The following is a 27,485-nucleotide window of genomic DNA, read 5'->3' as shown; positions in this document are numbered from 1 at the left end:
AAAGCTCTTGATTAGATTAGTGGAGGACACTCTTAGAAGCTCACGCGGCAGCAGTTGCTAAGAATTCCTTCAGATGGAGGCACAGGTGAAGTTAGTAGTGCTCCTCTAAGGGCTAACTCGTTTCCTAGTCAACTTCTCCTCCATGGCTAAATTCTCCTCTTTCAGAACACAAGTTCTCATTTAATTCCTATAGCTACTTCCCTTGAGGGTCCAAGGCACAAGGACCTTATCCGTAGGCTGGTGGGTTGGCCTTTCTTAACATCAGCAGAGTGGGTGTTGCCTCAGAATAGCCATGTAAGTTTGGTATTATTTCTATTCCGTGCTACAAATGAGCAGGTTTAAGTTTAGAGGGTTTAACTATGCGGCCCTAAACCATTCAGCTAGGAAGCGGTCCAGCCATGTATTGAGTACAACGTTCTCCGGCACTAAAAATCGTGTTTCCTCTGACTCACACTAAGAGATTTCAGTGCAGTTGGTTGACACTTGAAAGTCATGAGCAGGAGCCATCCACCCACAGACAGCTTCACCACCCAGCAGCTTGCACGTTTTACATTTCGGCATCTGAAAGGCATTCCTTTTGACTGAGTTCTTGACTGTCTCCTCGATGAAGTATTTCCGTTAATAAATGGTCTTTTTCTTTTACAGATATTTACACAGATGTTTAAAGGATACTAAGTTAAATGCAGTCCTAGGTTTTAGTGGTGTAAACAATAGAAAATGAAGTTGCTGGTTCTGTGGCCTCAAATGTCCAGGCTGACATTGGTGTGATTCTTTTAGAATCTATTGATTTGGGTCACAAGATGGGTGCTGCAGATCTAGGGTCCACCTGAAAAAGAGAAGGAAGATGCTATATCAGCCATAGCTGACTTTTTCTTCCTTTTTCTTTCCCTTCCTTCCTTTTTTCCTTCCTTTTTTCCTTCCTTCCTTCCTTCCTTCCTTCCTTCCTTCCTTCCTTCCAAAGGCATTCTTTTGTACCCTTTAGCAACCTTGTGCTTATGACCGGAGATCTTAATTGCATCATGTTTGGAGTATAGGAGAGAGAAAAGGCAGTAGATACTACAAAGTGATGGGGTCCATGGAAGTGGCTATGTCTGTAGTGGGAAATAAAACAGGAGTATGTGGGTATGTTTGGCTCACCACTGCCCATGACAAACGATGCATGTTCTTTTTATCCTTCCCAACTGTGGGAGCGGCTTGGACAAAGTCTAGCATGGCCCATGTTTCAGACCAGAATTCAGGAAGCAGGATGAGCAGGTGCCCAGGTCTCCCTGTATGAAGGGATCTCATTGCATACTTGTTTAAAGGTTAACAAACAAATACCATTATTATTTTATTCATGCTCTTGGCAATAGTTACAAAATGTAATCATTCAAGGTTCTGCTTGATAAGGATATTTTAGCTATAAATAGGATTTCTGTGTTTGATTCTGTATATGATCGCCCATAACACAGCTATTACTTTCTAGAACTGAACATGTTGACTATGGTAGGAAGTATTTGAATGTCTAATCACCTTCTTCATTCTCATTCTTCCATTTTCTTGTTTTAAATGATTTTCCTTCATTTTTATTAGTTATTAATTTTGTTCACATGCTCCCCAGAATGAAAGTACTTAGGTTTATTGAGTTATTTATCACTCTATTCTTCTTACTCCTAGGGCCCTCAGTTCACTTCCTTAAATGGTGGGAAAAAGGGGTACAGTTTCATGGAGTAAAATGCATATGTGTTACTTTTCATTTATTTGTCTTTCTCTGATCTGCTACGTTCACTTTGCTCTTGGCTTCATTTTCATAGTTAGATCTTTTATATGCATGACATGCAGTTTTCCTGGAGAGGGCAGGTCTCAGTCCTGGACCTAACTTTATTTTTGATGGCCACTGGCTTCTCTGCCAGTCACTTTACAGCAACTTGTGCTTGCTTATGATGGTTACCTTCTTACCCATGTGAAGCACCCATGCGTCAGGATGCTTTGCACTTTCTGCCAGTGCCACGTGGTTTTAATTATTATTATATTTCATTGACTATGGCTACTTCTCTCTTTTCATGATTTCTTAATGAATACATGACTGAAATATTCAATGAGTATTTTTGGATTCCAGTTCTTTTTTTTTTTTTCCTAAGCAGTGCTCTTGTTGTGATCTAGTAAAGGATTCCAGGATGCATAAGATGCCATCCTTGAGCTCAGGATCCTGGAGAGTGGTTTGCAAGAATGAATAAAAGAGAGGCAGTTAGGGTAGGGCCTCTGTAGTTAAGTCTCTCCCATTCACAGTGGAGCATCCGATTGTGTAGTTGGGCCCTTCTACTATTCTCTAGACCCTCTCCTACCAAGTTCTCTTGCTTTCCATTAATTATAGATAATGAGGTAGACATAGATCAATCTGTGGCCATCAAAGCAAATATAAAACAGTTATTCCGGGAAACTGAAGTTTATTGTGGGATGCCTTTTGGGGTCATAGTCTGGGAAAGACACAATCTACAGTCCCAGAATGAAAATAAGTAACTGTCCCCTAAAATATTTCTTTTTTAAAGAATATCAGAATAAAAAAAAAAGAAATGTAGATCTGATTTGCTATCAGTCATTCTGGTGAACTCCCCTGCCTGAGATCTGAAGACAGACCATAGCTCTCTCATAAATTACATGAAGTGCAAATGTGTAATTTCTGCAATTGGGTTTTAATGTTGACTTTGAGGGACTGTATTGTTTGTGATGTTTTTGTGTTCTGAAGAGATTATTGAGTACATTAACACTACTCTGAACCCAGTAACTACCATTTTACAGTTTGTAATTGACAGTCCACACGTCCTTGGCTTTCAGAAGGCCACTCTTTCCTCCCTTATAGCTGTATTTCAGATCCTCTTATGGCCCTTGCCTTTTAGGTTCTCCAAGACTTGCCCTTGAGATCTGTCAGGTCCTGCTCTCTTTGCTCTCTTGTAGTTTTCATTTGGTCCAATAAACCAGATGCTTTCCAAATTTATTTCAAGGTTCCAGGCTTCTCAGTGTGACTTCCATATCTTAATTTATTCTTGGCATCTACACTCAGATGTTAGTGGCCAGAAAAGGGTTTTTCATCTCTTACCTCTGTGCTCTGCAGAGTGTAGGAAGTATTCTCAGAAGGTGGCCTCGCCATTCATTCTGATTTTCTCATGATAGAAACTCAATAGCCATCTGCGAGTCCTTTTCTTTGATCACTCCCACTTGTAACACATCAGCAAATTCTACCTTGGTGGATACTGCCATCACCATGCCCATCAGAACCACTTTTGCATTTCCATGGCAACCCCTAGCCCAGTCTACAAAGATGCTCCAACCACTTGAATGCAGTAGTATTGTGTAACTTGTATCCTTCTACACTTGTGCCTTTTTACTCCAAATCCTGCATGGCAGAAGAATGTGCCTTGCAGACTGCAGGCCATGTCCTGTTACTTCCATGCCTAGTCGCCTCAGTGGGTTCTTATTTATTTGGAATGGAATCCACTCTGGGCGCCATTTCCCACAGGGGCTGCCCAAGGGGCTCTTTTGCATTCATGTACCTTCAGTCTGCTTCTTGGCATTTAATTCACCCACTCCAATGTTCCTTTCTTTGAGCATACGAAGCTGGTGCATAGCCAGTGCCTTCACCTGTGCTCTCTACCCTGCCTGGCGTGTCCTCTACAGAATGGGTTGTTTTGCTCATCAGTACCCGCACTAAACGGTGCTCCCTGGAGTCCTCCCTGATGACCGTTTCTGCTGTCATCTCTAATTTACCCTTCCCCATCTCATCTCCTCGTTTCCTTCACTGCAACATCCAGAAATCTTAATTACTTTATTAAATTGCTTCTAGTCATCTTTTTTGATGTTTTTCTTTCCTGATCAAAGTTAATGTCAGTGGGCAGACTGTCTGTCGTCTACTGTGACTTCTACAACATGGCTAGGATGTAGCCCAGCCCTGGAACCTGGTGTTTAGAATTCTTTAATAGACTATTAAATGAATGAACAAAAATACTTCAGGAGAAGCCATGGTTCTTCCTGACAATATGTCAGCGTATACTATAAAGCTTAAAAAGAGATGATTTCGGTGTTATCTGACAATAAGAAGGAACTATGAAATAGAATGGGTAATAAAAGGAAATGAAATAGAAACTTCCTTATGGAAGTTACCAAAGAAAGAAATTATCTGGACTTCCTGTGTGATTTCAAAGTCACACACATGCAGTGGCTTATCAGTCAGTAGGATGTTTGGTGTAAATTTGCAGGCTCTTTTGAGTTACACGTATGTCCCTTATTTGACGTTCTCATCTTTCCTGAGTGTGCTTAAAGAACACTAGGGCCTTAGGGTCAGCATAGTCATTCTTAAGACAGGCATCAAAGCAGTTGCTGTAATGAGCACCCATTGAGTAGTTGTGCTTCCTATCTCTAGCCTCAAAGACATCCTGGGGATGAAAGTGTCATTGTCTTCTGTGGAAGCTTCAATGAGAGGTCCATAAGCAACCATAGTGCAGCAGAGGAGTGCTTAGATTTGGAGATGATGTGAAATCTACTCTTGAAGAAGTAAGAATTGACTAGGCTATAAGATAGACGGCAAAAGACATGGAAGGGGTGCAGGCATCAGGTTCTGTAATTTGCAACCATGGAAACTGTAAGGAGAGCCATAAGCAAAGAGGGTGGGAATAGGCAAAAACCATATGGCACAATGCCTTGGCTGTTGTGCATGCAGATTAGGTTTAACCATCAGGCAATGATGGAGGGATTTTGAATGATATTATTCTTGGTAGTAATAGGGTTATATAATTTACATTTTTAAGTGACTATTATATGATGGAGATCACTTCCAAAAGGAGGAATCTGGTAAAAGAGGATAAAGGATGAACTCACCCATGCAGGGTCAGCCAGAGACAGTGAGCTATAGACCCCAAAGTGACCGTGACACCAAAGTGGGGGAGGAAACGGAAGTCACCGAGAGTAGCAGCTATGAAAAGAGCAAAGCAGTGCAGAAACCCATGGAGGAGAGGAGAATATCTTTTTTTTCCTAAAGGAGGCAATGGCAGGAAAATAACCTAAAAGTTAAGAGTAGACGACTGCTCCCATAATAAAGCTGTCTTCAGTGGCTTTTCCCCAGGGCCTGAGGAGCTGATGGAGAGGGAAATCCCTCAGAACTGAAGGGTCCCCAAGAGAAACCAACCCCACCCAGTGTAGACAGCTGGCCCTGCTTCTCTTTTGTGTCTTTTGTGTTCCTTTTGGTGAGTTGTAGTGGTGTGAGCTTATTTGCATATTCCCCTAAGAGGGAAGGCACATGGGTACTAGGGAAAGTGGAATTTGCTTTAAATACATGAAGCTTGAGAGAGAAGCTAGGATGAAAAGGTCGGGGTGGGTGGTGGTGAAAGTGTGTGTAGAGAAGGAACAGAGGCCTTTTAATGGCTCTTAAAGATTCTTTGGAGTTGTGTGATTTTCAGCCCTTTTGGAGGTAGATTTTAGTTTTTATTTTTATTTTTATTTTTTTTTAACAATCTACACTCTCACTCATAAACGAGTTGGTAAAGAAAGTAGACCCTCAGAAGATTGGCATATTTTTAATAAAAAATATCTAATGTTTTTCAATCTCCTTGTAGTAAGCATCAAACAAAAGAGGCAGTTTTGCCCCCATATAACTATTTTTGCAAAGTAACAGCCAAGCAAGGAGCAGTTTGGGTCATAGGAGAGAAGTACCACATACAGACTAGCTAAGCAAGTGCAGGGATCTACCTGATGTCCGTGGAGGAGAGGAGGGTACATAGGACACAGCCACGTGGAATCTTCTCTAACCCACTCTGCAGCTCACTCATTGAGAAAGCAACTATGCTCCTTTTGTTGGCTTTCACTCCTACTTTACTGGATTACTTAGCAGAAGGAAGAGAAGGACATCTTTGTCGGTGGGGGACACTGTTGGTATCATGGCTGATGATTCTTCCTAGTCCATGGGACTGCAGCCACACAGCAGGATCGGCTCCCATGGATTCCTGGACTTAAATGCCAGGAGCCCCCACAAGTCATCGTGACAGCTAAAAAGTGAAAACACATTTCCAAATGCTCTTGCTAATTCATGCACAGCCAGGGTCTGGTGTCCTTCTTTATAAACAGCCAGGGGAAACAAGTTATTCTTTCCTTAATTGTGGTATGAAAGATGGCAAAAATAAGAAAAGGGAGAATTGAGTAAGTTATAAAACAATAGTGAGGAAACTAGAATAAATGTTTCTGCCACGTTCATCTGTGGTTTCTTGTGATTTTTCCGAGGCCAAGAATAAATTTCTTATAAGAATACTCATGTGTTGCTGCATTCTAGGGTTGCACTGACTCCAGCGGCACCCTAAATAGCATCATGCATGGGTTGAAACACCATCTCCTCAAATGGAGAGCAATCTGTTACAAAACAAATCTTACTTTATGATTATCCAATAATGTGGACTCCCGAATACCTCAAGTCCCTATGCAGCAGGCTGCTCGTTGGAATTTCGACAGAATGGAATCCCCCTCGGGTACCATTGCCCTCGTCTATCAATAGCATACCTGGCTAGACTTTCCGAGATGCCAGCTTTAGCTCGTCCAGTTGCTAAGCATCACCTGTTGTCTTTTTTTTTTTTAAGTTCTGCACTAACACTTGTGGAGCTTTCATGCCATACTGAAGCTGCTTTTCTACTTTATTTTTTCAGTTATTCATGGTGGACAATGGAGCAGATGACTGGAGAATAGCCATGACTTATGAGCGTATTTTCTTCATCTGCTTGGAAATACTGGTGTGTGCTATTCATCCCATACCTGGGAATTATACGTTCACATGGACGGCCCGGCTTGCCTTCTCCTATGCCCCCTCCACAACCACCGCTGATGTGGATATTATCTTGTCTATACCAATGTTCTTAAGACTCTATCTGATCGCCAGAGTCATGCTTTTACATAGCAAACTTTTCACCGATGCCTCCTCTAGAAGCATTGGGGCACTTAATAAGATAAACTTCAATACGCGTTTTGTTATGAAGACTTTAATGACTATCTGCCCAGGAACTGTGCTCTTGGTTTTTAGTATCTCATTATGGATAATTGCCGCATGGACTGTCCGAGCTTGTGAAAGGTAAGTTTGTTTCTTTTCCTGAGAAAATAATTTGCCATATAGTGTCTTCAGACGTGGGAGAAAGAACACGATGTGCTTGAAGTTTTGAAAATTTTCACTGTCTTTTGAATAACAGTAACAAAGCTTTCCCGGAGGTGTCTGTATAGAGCCAATGCTTTGATGCTTGTGTATTCTGCTTTCCGACTGGATCAGTTTTCAGTGGAGAGTTGTCTTGGTAATCTGTCAGAATTCAGAGTCCAGGACATTTTGTGGTGATGCTGTATGGGAAATGTTACGTTGTTGAGGCACTTCTGGTTGAAGTGTTGATTGTTATTGAAGCAAGAAGTCTTGATGTGGCAGGTTTGAACTTTAGGGGACCTGTTAAAGTAGTTTGTTAACTGTAGTGCCAATTTGTTCTATTATGTGCATGGTTATCTATTAAAGACTTGATGGATCATGAGTTGGTTTCTATTGTACATTCAAGAACTAACAGAAAGAGACTTTGTGTTTCTTGTCTGAAAGTTCTTAATGTTTTAGGGGTGCACACAGCTCTGGTGTTTTAGGGGTGCGTATGAGCTGTCAGTGTTCAGAGGCTACTCACAGAGTCTAAGCCAACCAATTATATTATCAACAATGTTCACTTAGCTGCTTAATAAACAATATACATTTATGAATGGCCTATCAAAAAAGCCATTTAACAATGGGTTGTGAGTATGGCTGTAGGACCCTGGGAAGGAAATTCAAGGTAAAATTAGTACATGAGAGATAGGAGTGGGTTCTAGCTCTTACTCTTGAACAGAAACAAAATTTCACAACTCCGCCATCCACATTGTGGCACGGTAAATCTTATTTTAGAACTTTCCCCTCCTCTTTCTATTTCCCCTTTTTCCTTTCTCTGGAATAAATAGTACTTCGTTTACTTTACTTGGTTGTTTTGGTTTTTATTTTGTTTATTAGATTTTTTAATTTTTTTCTTTTGGCTCAGTTTTGTATATTGTTACCATGGAATCATCTCTAAATCTTTCCCCATTCTATAGTCCTCCCTCTTTCTCTTTAGATATTAAACTTTTTCATAGTCTCCTATTGAAGTAGTGGCCTTCAGAACCTTTCCCTCCTGCTGTGTCATGTCAGGAAGGGATTTTTTTCTGTGGGTGTGTTTATCTGTACATGTGTGCCTGTGCATGTGTTTGTGTCTGTACATGTGTGTGTACATGTGTGCATATGTGTGTCTATATATGTGAGTGTGTATTTGCGTATGTGTCTGTATGTGTGTGCATGTCTGTATGTGTGTATGTGTGTATATGTTTGTGTATCTGTATATGTGTGTGTGTATCTGTGTGTCTGTATATTTGAGTGTGTGTGTGTGTCTGGTGCCTTTTTCTTTATTCTTTTACTTATGTCTTTATTTATTTACTCTGGGTGATCCCATTTTGTGATAATTTCTATGAAAATGCAGTGTGTGAGAGAATGACCTTCACAACAGGGCAGTCTGTTTTCTCAGACGATGTTCATGGACAGTGTGGCTAGATATAAAATTCCAGACTGGAAACTCATGCTTCAGAAAAGGAAGATTTTTGTCTCCCTTTGTGTTCAGAGTCCCACAGTCTGACTCCATTCTCATTTTAATCTTTTTTTTCTTGTTTCTTTTCCTTTCTGAAAGCCTCCAGGATTGGCGTTCTAAAATTGTACAAGATTATGAATCTGTTTCAGTCCATGATTCTGGGAACTTTCTTGGCCCATTCTGTTGTGGGAATTTTGATCACACTCTAAGGCTTAAATAAAGTTTTACCATGAATTGGGGGGAGGGCAGAGCTAGCACCTACCCGAGTTGGCCATAGAGACACCAGCAATTTGGATAGAGGAGCCACACTGGAAGGAAAGGGTGAGGACTTTAGTTTGGTGCTTTCCTTTCGTTTGTTAGTTTGTTTGGGACAAGTAAAGAGACACGTCTCTTGCTGGGCTTCATCCAAAATTAAGGTCAGCTGGTTGCTTCTCAGCTTCTTTGATCTTGCAGGTTTTCACCCCACATCTGACTTCCAAGTCTTTGTTGGTCAATAGAACAATAGAGACTTAGATTAAATCTACATACAGCAGCCATGGTAAAGTCAGTGCCATGGGACCTGAAAGCCATCCTGGCCACGGCCTGAGTGGTTGACAGGGTGTTGACTACAGTGCCCCGGGGCTGCAGTCTGTATAATATAAATATAGTACAATAAGTAAAGTATCAGTAGATTCATTTACAGCTACTAAGCCGGCACAAAAACATCACCATTCAGTATTGAAATTCCTGTTTTTCAATTCATAGAAAGGAAATTGGTTTCTTAAAGCCCCTGGATTTTGTTGTGTGGATAATGATCTCTGTATATTAGTTTTTAAAATTTCCTCATTTTCTGTCTATCTTTGCTTTCTATATTGGAAGACAAGTTCAGTTTGAGTTTTAAACTTTCTTTTAGGGGTTAGGGAGATATATAGGGGTTTTGCCTAATGTAACTGAGCTCTAGATCTTCATGAGAGTGAAAGCAAGTAAACAGATAAACATAGTTTTGTTTTGCAAATTAACTCATCCATGCCACACATTAAGTTCCAGTTTCTAAGTTTTGACCCTATGTGCTCATTTGTGTTTGATAGCCTCTGGCTTCTCCTTTGCTGTTATACAGTGGTTTATTTGTCAACATTAAGGCTGCTTTTAAAATTTTTTTGCTCTTTGTATTTTGTGTCCCCAAAGATGTGTTTTTTTTTTCTTCTTTTTGCTTGCTTTTTCTGAAGCTTTCCTTCAATGCTTGAGTGTCCTTAGCTGCATGCTCACACTGAAGAACATATGTGAAAGAGTCAATTGGAAGCTTTAGTTCTATCTACAACTGGACAACTGTACCCTTCACTGAGGGGAGATTTGGTTGACGGGGAGGAACAGCATATTTTATATTTCCTCTGCAAATCTGACCAACCTATGGGCAATCATTTTTGTGACCTCATCATTGAAGCCAAAGTATGAATGACAACTTTGTAGGAATTCCTGTGAAAGCAGGGGAGGAAGAGATCCGAGAAGTTCATATGCAAATATTCATTTTCAGGTTCTAGTCAGGGTGTGCTGGGAACCGTCCAACCAGTCCACAGACCTGCTCAGCTCTCTCCTGACCACAAAAGTCTAGATTCCCACTGATTTGGCTCAGAGCAACCCTCATTTCCAGAGCAGAAGACCAGCTTAAGTGTTGTAGTTGACTCTCTTCCCCCATGTCCCTCTCTGCAGTGGGTCTGTGTGAACCATGCTGGAGTCATATGTGGTCAGGTTCCCAGTGCCCTGAGAGCTGATTCTTGTTTTACCTCTAACCTAGAATTCTGCTTTCTTGAGATCAGCTTTCTTGTATCTTTAGTACTGTGTTGCCCCTCATTCACTTTGTCTTTATGGATTTATACTTTTTTATTTGCTTAAAATTATCTATAGCTATTCTTAGAGAGTTGAGAGAAGGAGCCACAAGGAGCACAAGATGGGTGAGTTCATCTGCTTTTCTGCAAGTTTATCTGGGGCTAAGATTTAAAAACCATGCATCTGGAACTTTTATACTTAAGTATAGGTATAGTATTTGAGGGACTAAAGTGTTTTTGGTTTTGGTTGATTTTTGCTGTACTGGGGATTGAACCCAGCCCTTGTTAGATAAGCATTCTACTATAGCACTAATATCCAATAGTTCCTAACATGTTCCTTTTTAAAGAAAGATAAACTGCTTAAGGTAATGCTCATCACCTGACAATCATGGTATTTGTGGGCTTAAGATGCTTTCTGGAGCAGATTACCTACCCAGTTGAAGAATGAATATTAAAAACTTAGTAGACATACCTGCTAAAAATGATTCTAAACCACCATTTCTGCCTGGCAGTGTGGCTGTAGTGGGTAAGAGCATCCTTGGTAATATTTGCATAGGCCTGGGCGCTTGCTACTGTGATTGTTTCCAAAGACACTAAGTCACCTCGTTGTTCACCTGCCATGCACTTTCTTTTTTTTAAATGCTTCGTATCACCATTTTTACCCCAAATATAGAAATTCTGAGGCAAGCGGTGCCAAGTTACAGCAGCCCGAAGGATATGTGTTTTTGTTCTGTTTAAATGGTTAGCCATGCCGATCGGCATCAACAGGTGATGAGAAGAGAAAGTGGCCACTATGCCACGAAAATGCATCTACAGTAGTGACAGAAACCAACCAGCAGAGCTTTGGTTTTGTGGTAAAGGGGACACATGCCAGGATCAGGATCGCAACCACAAGGCTGAGTCACAGCTCGCAATTTACCCAACACTTTGATAGACTTTCCACATTGGATTTTTTTTTTCTTTTCAGCAATTTTTCCACTTTGCTTTGGGACATCTCCAGATTGTGACTTTTAGATGCAGAGATATGTATCTGTTGGGACCGGGCTCCATCACTCTGCGTTTTGATTGGTTGTGGTTTTCTGTAATGGTCTGGCTGTTGGAAGGAGAAGTTGCCTTGATGAAGGGTGATGCCTACTTTTATCTGTGGGGAAAAGGGAAAACATTTAGGATGCAGTTAGAGATTATTTTTGTTTAGTACAAGTAGCAGTTGTAGGTTCTTCTCTAACATTGTGTCTCCTACAAATGTCAGAAGCTAGAGCCACAAAATCTCACCAGCCTGGCTCCCAAAATTTGAGCTGAACAGGAACAACAACAATAGTCATTGTGTGAGGAAAAGCCTGGAAGCCTGAACCCTATACAAGTGAATAACAGCAGGTAACTAAGGAGTGCTGAGAGTAGAAGTAGTCTTCTCTGGGAAGAGCACACCAATTGGTTATCCAACACCACTAGCTAGCCCTAGAAGCAAACATACAAGTACTATTATACAGACCGAGTAGATTGTACTTAGGAATATTTGTGTGTATACATAGACATATATGCATGTGATAACAAAGAAGAAAGGAGGCCACGCTTTTGAAAGAGAGCAAGATAGGATAAATGGACAAGTTTGGAGGTAGGAAAGGGAAAAGTGAAATTATGTAATTGTATTATAATATCAAAAAACAAAATTTAAAATATATGAGGATATATAAATTATTTCAACAAAGTTTCCATTTTAAATATTATTGCACAAGCTTGCCCTTTCCTCCTTGATGTTGGTTTGTCTCTCTGTCCCTCGCTTCTTTCCCTTACTGACCTTTTCTCTCTCCTTCCCTCCCTAACTTTCTCCCCTCCTTCTGCTTTCCCTCCTTCCCATCCATCTTTCGTTTCTTTTTTTTTTCTTTTCCTACGAGTCAGTTTTACTTAAATCAGGACTGTCCAACAAAACATTGTTAGCCATTCATGATCGGAATTTTAGGTTATGAATTAAATTACGGTACACATTAAAAGTCATGAGACATTCGTTTTGTAATAAATAAGGCAGTGAAATTACTCATTAGAAGCCTTTTTAAGATAAGCTATTAGGTCTGCCTTCTCTCCCTTCTTCTTAATTCCAGTGAAGATTATTTTTATTTCAGGGATGTACTTTTTGGAATTCTCCTGGTGATTCCTTTGTTCTTGTTGGCATCTGTGTACGAGAATCCAGCCACCTGACCTGTCTTCCTCCCAGACTGTGGAGGTTTGGTCCAGTCTTATGCTTGCCTCCCTCTTCCACAGTGTGGCACTGGACACACTTCTGAACAAAAGTCTTCTTGCCTTTCTCAACATCACCCATTTTTAATTCGCTCCCGGGTGATCAACACCACAAACACTGCCCAAAGATGGACGTCCTGCTCTCTAGCCCAAGGACACACCGGCTTGAGCCTATGTACCCATGTCGGTGCAACTGCATGTGTTCGTGTCTTTTCTAAGTATATACTGTTTCATATAAGCATAACTCCCTTACATGTTTGGCCTAAGCAAACCACGCTGTTTTATCTTTGTCCCATCTAAATATCCTGTCTACTTCAAAGGGACATATTTTATATCTAATAGAAACTCTATTTTTAGTTAATTATAAGAACTTTAAGAATGTTTCGAGGCTGGATATCTGCCTTGGCTGTGAAGTGTACTGTGAACTGCTGTTGCAGAGAACCTGAGTTTGGTCTCCTGCAGCCATGTCAGGGAACTCAAGATTTGAGGCATCCAATGCCTTCTTCCAGCCTTTGCAGGTACCTGCACTTATCCATACCCAGGCAAAAGCATAATTAAAAAGAAAACAAATCTTTAAAAAAATAACTGTAAGAATATTTTAAGATTGAAAGAGTCAGTCAACTTTCTGGAAAAGGTTATGTTGATCCCTGTCCTCTTACTAAGTACAGGGTTTCTAGAAGTTTCTTGAAAGTGTTCTCTATTGATGGGGAAAGGATCCTATAGAAGGCATCTATGTTTCATTCCTGGTATATCATGTGTTTAATATTTATTCGCCTATGGATAAGTGTATGTGTATATATTATACTATATACATACTATGGGTGCATTGTATAGGCAGTATGGATAATATATGTGACTTTATAATTATAAAATTTCTACATTTTATATATGTATGTAAGTACTTATATATGCATTATTTGTTGACTCCTTTATTTGGGTGAATGATAGTAAAAGCAGAGAAGGGAGGACCCTAATATTATTTCAATTGCTTCTTCGGTTAGTAAACACCTGCCTTCAGCTAAACGAGAGCCATCTCACCCTGGTTCTGGTGTAGTCTTTTCCTATGCAAGCCAAGAAGTGTGACATTATCCTGGTAAATGATCTGACATTCAAAATGGCTCAGATCTGGACATTTCATCAGGATTTATCTAGGAGAAATCTAGGAGAAAGTTCAGGGGTAAATTTGAAACAGAAGAAAGTGGAATATTTGAGCTTTAGTGCCTGCGCTTTGGGAAGTACCCAGCCCTTGTGTGCATCTCCTTGGACATCTTTAGTTTTGGAGAAATAGCCTAGTGAATGGTCAATTTAACACGTGTCAATGATGTTGTCCCTAAGATGTTCCTGTAGTAGCAATCTGGCAAGCCTGTGTGTGCATGGGGGCTAGTGCTGTGTCATAGTAAGAAAATCATCTTGTCATTGCTTTATTTTTATTGTTATTGTTATTATCACCATCAAGGTTTGGAGAACAACTAGCATTTAAATTACACCAGGATGTCCAGGAGCGGGGAGTATCCTTGCTTCTTCTCATCTTCTGGGACACATTCTTGGTGTATGTTAATGAATACTGAAGTTTTAGACACTAAGTGGTATTACAACCTTCTGAAGTTAAAGAGTCAATGAAATGGAATATTTCTGTGTTCAATATATTCTTTTCTTTAGACACAACTTTTTTAATTTGAAAGATAGGTTATACGCAAACGCAAATGGGTACTGAGCACATGGACTCTGGTGCCAGTGTTCCCAAGTAAAAATCATACTGTGCCTGCTGTAATCAATCAGAGGAGTCAGGAATGTTTCTGTTACTGGGGAAAGGATCATGGCGTTAGGATGGGATGTCCGTTTACATATAACTTCATACTCTGATTTATTCATCGCCTTGTTTATGAACATATCTAAATAGATTAACTCGTGTGCATTGGTTGAGAGGGAGATATTTTGGAAAATAAATTTGAGATGGTTTCATTTTGAAAGTGGAAAAGTTAAGTGAAGAGTGAATTTGGGTGTGATTATTTTCTGGAACTTTGGGCTGCTTTGCAAATGGCCTGACTAAATTCCAGCACCAAAACCCAGAAGATAAAAATTATTGTGCTATTTATTTTTCTAATTATCAGAGAAAAATCTCATAACCAGAGATTTCCATTTCAATATGTTCACTGGTTAATAAGTATGTTATAATATTACCCCAATGGAGTATTTATTTATTTTCTACTATGTTTATGGCAATTTTACTAATAGTCATTTACAATGTATTTTCAGAAGTTTCGTTTTTAAAAGCATAGATGATTTCTGTGAAACCTTATTCTTCATAGTGTCTGGTGGAATATTACAGACAAGTTACACTCCATAATAAATTGACACATGGCATAAGTTTACACAAGTCTTCTGATACCAGGGTTTTGAATGGGTTGTTGAGAGAACCTATCCAATTGAATAGCTTTTGATCCAGGAACACACAGCAGTAGGGTTTCCTGAAGAAAAAGACCACAGTGCTTTGTAATAAGATAGTCTTTCATCCTTTCAACTTATAGATAATATATGGGATTCCACTTCCTATGGATTATGGGCTCTGAATCGTGTCCAGTTATACATTAGAATGAGTACTCTTATTCATGAGAACCCAAAAGGTAATTGTTAGTAATATCTGCTGCACCTGCTCAGCATTGTACTGATACCCCTCCCTGACTGCCTTGGTCTGTACATCCAAGGTCATTGTTTACACTTTGTAGGGCATGTTCCTAGTCTTCACTTTGCTTTTTTTCCAAAAAAAAAAAAAAAAAAAAAACCCAAAAAACTTTGAGCTTTTATTTTCCCTTTTCATGTGGCATATGCCAACTTTCGGAGGAGGAATGGTTCGTGGCTGTCTCACCTGTTCTATTATGGCTTTTATTATTAATATTGGATTATCTATAGGAGAGTGTAATGGAGAACTACATTTAACAATGCTGGTTCATTTCCCCAGTCCACCAGCCAAGCTTTTATCTTATATTTTCAAGAGACTCACTCAGAGAACTGCTGTCTTTTAAACCCTGGCCTTTAGGGTTGCCCGATTCTTTCTCATTTGCTTACATTTGAGACATGGCATTTATGATGGAGTTTCTTTAATATTTATAGAAGTGCCATTAACTATGCATTGCGATACTAGGCAAACATGCTGCTGGCCCTTGGGTTTGTTACATGGTCCCGGATAACTACGTTACTTTTGACTTCTCCAGCTTCCAGCTGTTGTGGAGTGAACACCAAGCATTCATCAATGGATTTGTAATATGTGGTTAATGGTAATGTAATATTTATTTACTTCCTGGGTGTGATTCATACAGTACACTTATGGCGTTTTCACACTCATAAATGGGTCACAGCTTTAAAATGGCCCCTTCAAGTTACAAACGTCTGCACTTTCGACGCCTTCAGCATGCGCTAGTGGCTTGCGAAGCCTCCGTGCTTAGTGCAATGTCCCCAAATGAAAGGGTTGTTAACGTCTTAAAAAAAAAAAAAAAGCATTGCCTCAAACTTCATTTTCTCTTCATCCCGATATAGATTGATGGGGTGAAGGGGTCTTCCTCCGAGGTAACAACCGAGAGTAATATTTGCAGCAGGGGGCTTTGATGGCCTCATCTCAAGAGTGAGGGATGGAAAGTGCCTTCTGGGGTTCTTACAGCAGCACAGCGCAAAGTTGAACAGCATAGGCATCCAAGCTCAGTAGATCCCTGACAGCAGAGTCAGCTCATAGCCGTCTTACCCCTCGGGCGTCCATGCTCAAGTGCATTCTTAGGAAGTTTGAGCTGTCTTCTTCCCTGGTTTTGGAAATCCCTGAAGTTACTGCATGTGGAATTTGTCTGTAAGGTGTGTACATGAAGGCTTGGCCAGTGAACTCATGCAGTTCAGTTTCGCTTGACCCTTTTAGTTTTGTAGAAAATTCTTACCTTTCCTAGACTCCAGGCTGGATTGGGGGTAAACAGTGTTTATTATTTGCCCATAGATTTTTTTTTTTTTGCATTCTATTTTTTTGTTGTTGTTGTTGTTTTAAGTTCTGAATATCAAAGTCAGGTCGTTGAACGTGCCAATTTGTGTCTATTCTAAAGCTATACTCATACCAGTGCGTCTTATTATTTTATAACTAATGCTTCTTTACTGCAAAATTGTATTAAAGTAAAGGAGAAAAAAATTTTAAGTCAAAAAGGTTTCTTCTTATACAATAAAATTTATACATTTTGGCCATGCACCACATTAAGACATATGTGCTTCATATTGTAACAGTCAACTTTTATAACCTTAATCCATGTTAATGAAGCTGTTCACTGTTAGTAGGCAGGGAATAGGGCCTTTGTGTTCTATTCCAGAGCCGGTGCTAGGTAATAAAGCACCTACTGGGTGTCAGGAAGGCTGTTTGGCTCCAGTACAGAAAGGCCTGAGCCGCTACTCAGTAGTGGCCTGGCAGGGTGGTTCACGGATGACTCCTGGGATCCCAGGAAGGACAACAGTCTTTGAACTTTCCCTTCCTGCCAGCCACAAGTCTTCTTGGTCCCCGGCTCAAAAACCCCCATGGATTAATAAATACTCTGATCACTGCCAAATTTCCAGGGATGCTGGAAAAAAAAAAACAGCAATGAGATAAGGAAATTTAGTGTGGTGCTGAAGTCAGAGGCACTTTGATCTCCTGGCTATTATTCACTGCTTAGTAAAAAGTATGGAATAATAAAAAAAATAAAACTTAATTATTAAGAGTTTTAAGCATAATTTTTGACCAAAATATATATAAATGGATATTACTCTGTATTCATTTTTAAAACAACTTTAATGAAGTTTAATTTATATGTAATAAACCCACCGATTTGGATGATTTAGTGCTGAGGAATGTGAAGACAGATTTGCCTTTCTGGAACATTCAAATCATCAAAATCAGACAATACAGCTGAAAACCTTCTATCTTCAGAAATATTTATCAGTATAAAGTTTGTACAATTTCTCTAAATTATTATTCTTTATCAACACAACATAGATATTTAGATGTATCTGTGTTATACTACATGTTAAGAGTAACCTAGAGATATTTAAGACCTACTGGTTGCTATAGATGATATGCAAATACTGTGACATTTTTTGTAAGGGACATTGAGCATCCTGGACTGTGGGTATTCACAGGCTCAATTCCCCATAGACACTAGGGATGACTCTGTCATTTCTTGCATCTGGCTTCTTTTACTTTGCTTAAACATGATACTTATCTCTGTTACAGTGTGTCTGACAGTGTGTTCCTTTTTATTGGTGAACAGTTTTCTATTATAAGAACATTTTATCCAACTGTTCATCTGATGCACAGTTAGATGGTTTCCTGGTGTGGGTTTTATCAGTAGGGTTCTGTGAATTTTTGTACAAAATTATCTGCATAAATATGTATTCTGCCCCCAGGTAAATACCTGAGGGTATATTATTTTATATTCCAGCAGCAGTGAACAATATAAGAGAGTATATGAGGATTCTAGTTTCATTATATACCTAACAGTATTGTTAGTCATTAACACACATATATATGAAAAGTAATATTTTATGTGTAAATAGATATATTTTCATATTAATTTGTATGCCTGGATATGGATAAATAGCATTGGTAGCTGTTGCAAGGAGGGCCTGCTTGTTTGTCCCTGTCACCCAGCTAGCTTAGCCCTGAAATACAGGGCTATACAGACATTGTACTAATCACTGCTTGGCCCATTAGCTCTAACTTATTATTGGCTACCTCTTATATTAATTTAACCCATTTCTATTAATATGTGTATCGCCATGTGGTAGTGACTTACAAGGTAAAATTCGGCATGTCTGTCTCTGGTAGATCCATGGCGTCTTTCTGACTCTGCTTTCTTCCTCCCAGAGTTCAGTCTGTCTTCCCTGCCTACCTAAGTTTTGTCCTATCAACAGGCCCAAAGAAGCTTCTTTATTAACCAATGAAAGCAACGCAAAGACAGAAGAACCTCCTACACCAGGTAGCCATGTATATGAGCACACATGCATAAATATAGGTATATAAAGAAAAGTACACATATAAATTATATATACATTTACTTACATAAGGTTACAGCCATCATAAAAGTAAAATATGGCCTGATATGATATGTTTATAATTTTCAGCCCTCTAGTTAGTAGTGATTTTGAATACTTTTTTGTGATCATTAGCTATTTATAAATCTTTGGGAAAATAGCTATTCATTTTGTTCACTGCTTTTTAAAAAGATTCCTTTGTTTCACTTTATTTTAAGAGTTCTTTATGTAGTTTAATTATCAGTCATTTATCAGAGACTTGATTTACACATATTTTGTGGTTTAATTTTTCTAATTTTTCTCCTCATTGCTCTGTAAGTATGTCAAAGTCATGTAGACTGCCTTTCTCTGAATCAGTCTTGCCTTCAATCCTAAGACAATACAGGAAAAGAAATACAGAGGCATATCACCCACAGGTGGGACTCTTTGAAGACACCCACTCTCTCATTGAGTTCTCTTTTCCCCAGGCTTCCCTTTCCCCATTCTGAAGTCTTTCCGGAAGCCACACCTTCTAATGTTGTCAAAGAGAGGAAGAAACAAAGGTGATTTCTTTTCAACATCACTAAAGATCTTCCCATGACATCAGTGACGTTGACAGCTCTGAGAAGTGAAGTCAGAATCTGTCACAGCGTCACTTAGGCTTGTCTTTTTCAGTGGATACTTACTGTTATTTTTGTTTTCTTTTCCATTTGAAGCAATAACTCAGTTTGATTTGGCTTCTGCTTTCATGACCAAAGGCCTGATGTCGAATGTGCTTCAGAGATGTAGGTAGACATTGCGAGTGGCCATGCTCCTCCTCCTCCTCCTCCTTGCTGTGCCTTATGAGTTTCTGACAGCTCAGGACTTTGTAAGGGGAGTGCTCTAGCTGTGGGCTGTTCTTTGGCTAGTTGGAGCATCAGTAACAGATTAGCATAATGTATATAGAGAGATGTGCCATATGCTTTGAACACATGGTAGCTTTGATTCCACGTTGGCACCTGATGCTTGTGTGATTTCTTCCTGATTCCTGTGCTCTCAGGACTCTTCTCTGGAAGTTGCCTTTCTAAAACGTTGTGTGTTAAATACAATGTGATGTTTTAGTTTTCTAAATTATGCCTGATATTCTAGCAAAAATCCAAATTAAATATAAAATTTTGCAGACTTTGGGGTATCTATATTACAGTTTTAGAGCCTCATTTGAAACGTCATGCAGCAGTCACAGTATGCTCATCTGAAAGCCACAAAGCAAGGCATAATGTATCAGAGCTGTTGTGTTTAGCAGAAAATATCTTTTCTGGCAGTGATCACAGTAAAAGTTAAATTCGATGACTTAGTTTCTTTAATGAGCTCAATGGGGGTACATGACAGGGGCTGTAGAGAGGAAACAAAATAGGGTAAATGTAATTATTTTATAGTCACAAAAGTAACAAAAACTAGTTTCCAATAATCTATGTGATCATACTTATTAGACGTTATAAGCATTCTCTGTTTGAACAGGGCTGGACTACCTATCTATAGAGTCTAGTTAGTATACTGTTAGTTCAGAAGAGTAGGGTTTAAACAAAGCAGCACCAACATTGTCCTTAGAATTTTTAGCGTACGGTATATCTGAGAGTAGATGGTGTTTCCTACTGTGGCTATGCTTATACGCCTACTGTGTCCCCATTGTTTTTTTAATTATTTGCAATTATGGGGCATAGATAGTACATGTATATAACCTAAAGAGCAAATTGAGGGGTTTTTATTTCCATGTCAAATATTTTCTAAAGTTTGATCAACAGAATAATTGTACATATTTATGAGATACGGTGTGGCATTTTCAGCACAGTTATATAATCCGTACTTGTCAATCAGGGTAATGAATATTTACATCTCTTTATCTCTACTTTTGCATAGAGTGCTCATGTGCCCTCCTCTAGTTATTAAGTATACAGTAAATTACTGTGAATCATAGTGACCCTCTTGTGTCATGAAACACAACTAATATTTTCTATCTGTGGTTTGTTATCTATAGTCCAATTTTCCTGAAACCTGGCTACTTACACCTTCCTAAGCCTTTGGTGGTTGTCATTCTCTCTCTATTCAGGTTGATGTTTTTATCTTCCACATAGGAGAGGAAACATGTGGCATTTTTCTACTCTATCTGTTTGTGCTAGATATAGCATGGAGTAAAATGACGTTCTTTTGTGCATAAAGGGTAGAGTAAATGTGATATCCAGAACAATATCATACCATTCAGCCATAAAGTAATACTCTATTTTAAAAACAAATTATAAGAATCAGAGGTTTCTATGAAGTGAGAATTCACATTGCTGTTTTGTATTCCTAGCTACAGACTCTCGTTGTTGTAATAACCTGGCATAGCTATGTTACTCATCTTACCCATCATTTCTTGTATCATCCAGATCCTTCATCTTGCAGCCCTACCAAGGTCATTGGTTTATTTTGATGGGGAAAGTATTTGGTAGGCATGTGGTACTGATGATTGGATAGGAAAAAAGAGCCAGGCAGTGGTGGCGCCCGCCTTTAATCCCAGTACTCGGGAGGCAGAGACAGGTGAACCTCTGTGAGTTTGAGGCCAGCCTGGTCTACAGAGCAAGTTCTAAGACAGCCAGAGCTACACGTAGAAACCCTGTCTTGGAAAAAAAAAAAAAAAAAAACAAAGAGGAAGATAAAAGCAGTATCAGCCAAAGGATAGGAACAATAATGAAGATGCCATGTTGGAAATGTTCCATGTGGTCTGCAGAACAAGGAAGATTGCTGTCATAATCAGTAGCTTACAGTATGTGTTCAAAACTTTCCTGTGGGGCCCATGAGATGGCCTAGTGATAAAGGCACTTACTACTGAGAGCTGGATCGTTAGGCGCTACCTAGAGGAAAGAGATAACCACTGCACACATGGCGTCGGTTATGTCCTTCATGTTGGGCAGATAAAGGTAAAAACAAACAAACAAAATCCTGCAGTTCCATCAAGCTCCTTGGTGTGGTAAAAAAAAAAAGAAAAGTCAAGTCTTACCTGGTGCCATCTTGATCCCCATGGACCCTCTTTAACAGACTTATTCCTGTACAAATGTGCATGTCCTCTACCAGGTCATGAATAAGACCAACTAGTGTAGCCGAGTGAGGATCTGTGGGCAAATGCTTCTGCACAGATGTGTACCAATCATGTAGAAGGATGCCTATTAGATGGAGGGGCTTAATATATCAAAATTATGTTCTATAGGGTTCTTATGACGAGAATCACTAATGGGAATCTATGTTAAAGGCATATGTTAAAGTGGTATCATCTTCTAGAAAATGGCTCCTTTGCAAGTAATTAGTTTCTTGATTTAGTAAGTTAATGTGGCTTAATGAAGAGTTCTGTGCTCATTTCAAACGCCTGTGAAGCAGCGGTGGCAACGGCAGTTGCTGAATGTGAAGACTGCAGACACGTTGGTCTAGAGAATCTGAAGCCTCCCCCTGAGCTGGTCAGTAAGAGGCCTCACAGCAATGGGGCAGGCATGGTACAGCTCTGTTTGAAGTCTGGCCCTGCATTCAGTCCGAAGAATTTCTGTTTCGTCTGTGGGAGCACACAGACTTCAGACAGAGTTCCTCTGTCTTTTATCTTGGCTGTGGCTTCAAGGGCTCTCAACTCAGTACAGCTGGAGTTGTGGCTGAATTACGGAGGGAAGACAGAGGGGATCCTGTTCTAAGGGTTTTAGTGACAGAGCCCCCAAAGCAGTGAGAACCCTGAGTCAGAGTTCCCTTTCATTTCTTAAGGCTGTCTGTTGTAGGTTACCGCCATTGTATCCTCTGCACTCACCCCCAGTGTCCTGTGTGTGTAATTCCAAGTACAGCAACAGTAACAGGCAATCTGGTGTGGCTCTTGTTATGAGCACACAGGGGAAGTTCTGCTCCTCTTGTCCACAGAACTGAGTCGCGGGCTGGTTGTTGGGGAGTGTGCCTATAACCTCAGTGTTCTGGAGCCCGACAGGAGGCCAAAGTAGGCTACATACGGAGTTCAAGGTCAGCCTAGACTGTATAGTATAAGGAGAACTTATCTCAGAAGAGCTCAACTACCCTGAAAAAGGATGTTTCCAAATGCCCACCACAACCTCTGGAGGAAAAAAAAAAACATGACTTTTAAACTATCAGCCATCTCTCATCTAAGAATATCTTTAAGTAACCACATTAAGAAGTCCAGGGAACTTTGAAAGAGAAGAATTTTAACATATAGTTCTCACACTGGTTTTACTTTTGAAAAGAAATTTCATCAAGTTTGGTTGATTTTTGTTCTTATGAATGATTTCTTATTTTGAGGGGAAAAGAGCAGAAACTGAGGAAATGAAAGTTTTATTTTCAATGTACTAAGCTAGCTAATTGAGGGATGGACAAGCCATATAACCCTGGGCCAGATTTCAGCTACTACTTGTTTCTGAAAAAGTTCACAAGCTAAGAAAGGTTTTTGCATGCCTAAATTGAAGAGAGAGTAAAGAATGGGTAGCATAGACATATGGAGCATGCAAAAACTAGAATATTTCTTTACCAGGCTATAGTGGTGCAAGTTTGACTGAGGTATCAGTTATCTGGGACAGTGTCATAGTTATGATGGCATGCTTCCATTAAAATGTGCTCACACAAAGTTTTTATGAGAAATGCAGGACTTTAATATTGAGCATGACTGATAAGATCTTCATTTTACAGTCATGATTCAGTTCCGTTCTCTTCCTTCTTCATTCCATGTTATCCCCCAGAGAGGAATATATTTAGTTTATTTTAACTGATCCTGCCCTAGCCCCAAAGACCGTTGTTTCATGGAAGTTTTCAAGTTTTGGAAGACTAATGTCTCCCTTTCTTCTTATTCATTTTTGATGGACAAGTTTTTCATACTTAGATTGAGATGTAGTGGGGAATTACATCGGTGCTCCTTTCCCAAAATTCTTGATATTTCAAATGCTGCATATTTCTGTGCTTTTCCAGTACATGCTGAAGTTGTCTCAAGTAGTTTGCAATCTGTTCTGTAAATACCATAGATATCCTTGATCTAATCATACATAGTTGAACATGCATACACACAGAGAGAGAGAGAGAGAGAGAGAGAGAGAGAGAGAGAGAGAGAGAGAGAGAGAGAGAGAGAGAGAGAGAGAGAGAGAGAGAGAGAGAGAGAGAGAGAGAGAGAGAGAGAGAAAGAAAGAAAGAAAGAAAGAAAGAAAGAAAGAAAGAAAGAAAGAAAGAAAGAGAAGGAGAGATCAATAATGAATCATCTTTACTGGAGAAGTAGACATTTTTGAGGTATAACATGAACATGGTGCCATACTTAAGTAAATGTGTTTTTAAAAGCCAAAAACAAATCAATGCATGTTGTTCTTAAAATAAATAACATTTAAGGGCTAGAGAGATGGCTCAATATTTAAGAGCACTGGCTGTTCTTACAGAAGAATCAAGTTTGGTTCTCAGCACTCACATAACCCTTTGCAACAGTCTATAACTCCAGTCTCAAGGGATTGGACTCCCTCTTTTGACCTCTGCAGGTACTGCATGCATATGCTGCTTGTATATGGCCACAAACACTAAACATATAAAAAAAATTAAAAAACTAAATAAAAATAGGTCAAATCACATAAAGATAATTAAATTACATCTAAATAGAATGCGCCTATTGTTTGCCTACCTTGAGTCAAAATTAATCAAATTTGATGGGGTCTTTTATTTAAGGAAACAAATTTTTGAACCACCATTATGTTATCCAGATTTTTATTATTAGTATTAATCGCTGATATTTGACAAAAGCAGTCATGTTATTAGTACTTGGATCATTTAAGAAGATTGCTTGTGCACAAGTCTGCTAGGGAGAATAAGACTCCTAGAGGAGAATTTGGCCTGCAAAAGCAGGTATGTACAAGTATGAGTGGGTTGTGTAGACATGTCCAACTGCTAAAAGTTAGGAAACAGCATTTATCTCCCTAAAATCCACTTGTTGACATCTTACCCCCAATGTGATGTTTTAGGAGATGGAGTCCTATGGGGTGATTAGGTCATGAGGGGAAGACTCTTTAATGGGATTAGCACCATTGAAAAAGACACCTAAAAAAAACCCGCCTCATTCCCATTAGCCTTCTGAAGACACAGGAAAGATGTTTTTCTGTGAAGGCCAAAGCAGTTCATGCCAGGTGAATATGCTTCCAACTTTGAACAGAGACTTCCCAGCCCAGCAAGAATTCTGTGCCTGTTGTTATAAAACACTGTTATAGAACCCTACAGAGGGGAAGGCCCTTACCCGTCATTACAAAATCAGAAACTGTGCACATACAGTGAGGAGGACTATAAACACCTTGGTTTTCAAGATGAAAAAAAGGTTTAAATCTTATTGGATGTCATCCTTTAAACATCTGTTGGTAAGCGTCACCATGTTATCTCCTGGTATTTACACTGAGCATAGCCATAGGCTATTTTATTTGTGCAGAACATTGCTATAGACTCCTATATAACTGACCCAGGATATGGATATCTCAGAAAGTAGAGTTTCTTGATACTAGCTGGCATTTTACTAGAAAAATGGTGAGCATTTACATCATCATTTGAGTCCATAGATTTTTTGAGCCTTGTGGCTGGTATTGGCTGTCCAGACACTATCTTAAAAGCTAACGTCATGAATCCTACTGTGTGCAAGCAAATGAAGTTCAGAGGAGTATGTAGGTCTCGAGGACCCTGTTGAAATAAGAGTGGCGGGGCTGCGTCCCCAGCCGCCTGCTAGCTTATGCCCGAAATAACAACACACAAACTGTATTCATTTAAACACTGCTTGGCCTGTTTCTATCTAGCCTCTTCTAGGCTAATTCTCACATATTAATTTAGCCCATTTCTAATAATGTGTGTAAGCACCCCAAGGTGCTCTTACCAGGAAGATTCTAGCCTACGTCCATCCTGGGTCGGAGTTGCCTGGGAGAGCAGAGCTGTCGAGTCTCTCTGGGAGCAGAGCAGAGTCTGAGCTCACTTCCTCTTCCTCCCAGAATCCTATTCTGTTTACTCCTCCCACCTATGTTTTAACCTATCAGGGCCAAGGAGTTTCTTTATTGCTTAACCAATGAAATCAACAGATTGATATATGACACTCCCACATCAGGACCCAGCAAATGTGCCAGAGTGAAGCTGGTATTCAGTGACTGTATTGTCCATGGAGAAGCTCCAGAAACAACCAATCACAAGGGTTTTTGGTTTTGTTTTTGTTTGTTTGTTTCCCTAAATCTCCTAAATCACAATGGGCTACATTTTAATTAATCCATGTTCAGCTGCTCAGGGATGATGGCTTGTCTGACACCTCTGTGCTTGTCCTTGGGTATAACACCTGAAGCAAAGCCAGTGACCAGTCAGCAAAGGTCAGACTGGAGTTGGTGGCTGATGCTGTTTGCTAATTTCAAGGTCTGTTCTTAATCACAATGTCACATCTAATTAAATTAAAGTAGAGATATATATCTGTCTTCTAGCCCTAAAAAGGGTACAAACTAAATGGTACACTTGACGAAGGAGGCTACAAAAGACTTTCAAGGAGAGTTTCCTACTGTCTTCTGCTCAGTTTAGAGTCGTCTTGACGTACGTTAAGACCTGTTTCTAAAGATGATCACACAGTGGGATCAGGGACGTGAATTGATCCTCTATATAGGTCCAATACAGAAAATGAAATGAAAACTCCTAGGTGCTGTGGGGATGTATGACAGTGGCATGCTCTTTGTTCTTTGTGTATTCCGATAGAAGAGGGTCAGCTTGCTAAATTGTAAGTAAGAATACATGCAGCTAGAGAAAGGCCAACACCAATGTCATTCAACTATAATTTTAAAACTCCAAAGGAGACTTTGTAGAGAAGAAAATATTTGATTAGAAACTTTAGAATCAAGTATTTTATAAGGCCAAATGGTGAGGCAGGACAGCCAGACTGAAAAGAGAACATGCAGAAGGTATACACAGGTGCTGGGGCATAGTCATGTCTGCCTCCCAGGAGAAGAACTGAGGACTCTTAGAGATTAAGGTAATGTGTATCTGATGTGTAGCAAACAGAAGTCTGGGTTTTTGCCCAAAATGTCATCCCCAAACACTTCTTTGGTATTGTTTGTGCCGATTCTATCAGTATTTTTTAGGACATTGATCATATTGGTATTTGTTTTTTAATACTTGTATGTGAAAAGTGAGTTTACTGTGACTTTGGCAAATACTAACATAATTTGTTCTAAATAAATGCACACTTGCAAGCCCTCTTCATTTTGGTTTGACCCAGATGCATGCAGCAGCCAAAGGAAACAGTTATAAAAGAGCAAGTGTCGATGACCTCTCCTCATGAGAATGCGATTTCTAGCAGAGAGCCTCCTTTAGCAACACAGTAGGCATTGCCAAACGGTGACACATTCACTACTGAGAAATGTTTATACTAACACCTGAACTTGGGGCAGCAGTGGTGAGACTTTATCCACTTTGGGGTTTCTCTCCTCCGTGTAATCCTGAGAAAGCTGATACAAGGTATTGCTGAACAATCTTCCGCAGACTCGGAGCGCCTGCTGCTCTTCTCTACCCCTGATGCCTACACACCATTGGCAACTCCCTGAGACACTTTTTTTTTTTTTTTGACTTCTTAAGCCAGCTTCTGTTTTACCTCTGGCAGGTGCACCTGCATCAGTCCTGTCTGGGCTATCACCTCCCTCGCTGTGCTCAAGTGGTTACTTCCATTAGCTTCTTCTTTTTTTTTTCATTTATTTTTTTTCATTTATTTTTTTTATTGAGAAAAGGAAAAGAAAAAAGTTTCCGCCTCCTCCCAGCCTCCCATTTCCCTCCCCCTCCTCCCACCTTTCTC

General features: G+C 39.7%; 1 protein-coding gene and 1 pseudogene across 2 annotated transcripts in view; one reads left to right on the top strand and one right to left on the bottom strand.

Moving 5' to 3' along the window:
- Kcnn2 (potassium calcium-activated channel subfamily N member 2) overlaps nt 1-27,485 on the top strand; it is a 128,772-nt gene that overhangs the window by 27,586 nt on the left and 73,701 nt on the right. For both annotated transcript variants that reach the window (XM_050149230.1, XM_050149231.1), the window contains one exon: nt 6,663-7,081. In XM_050149230.1, coding sequence (XP_050005187.1) covers nt 6,663-7,081 — 419 coding nt within the window. The remainder of the gene's footprint in view (nt 1-6,662; nt 7,082-27,485) is intronic.
- Nucleotides 12,452-12,737, bottom strand: LOC126505983 (cytochrome c, somatic-like; annotated as a pseudogene).

The sequence above is a fragment of the Alexandromys fortis genome, unplaced genomic scaffold (assembly GCF_014885135.2).
Source record: "Alexandromys fortis isolate MF-2015 unplaced genomic scaffold, M_Fortis_MF-2015_v1.1 scaffold_60, whole genome shotgun sequence".
NCBI classification, from domain to species: Eukaryota; Metazoa; Chordata; class Mammalia; order Rodentia; family Cricetidae; genus Alexandromys; species Alexandromys fortis.
The sequence above is the reverse complement of the archived record's forward strand: the minus strand, read 5'-3'. Positions and strand labels throughout refer to the sequence as shown.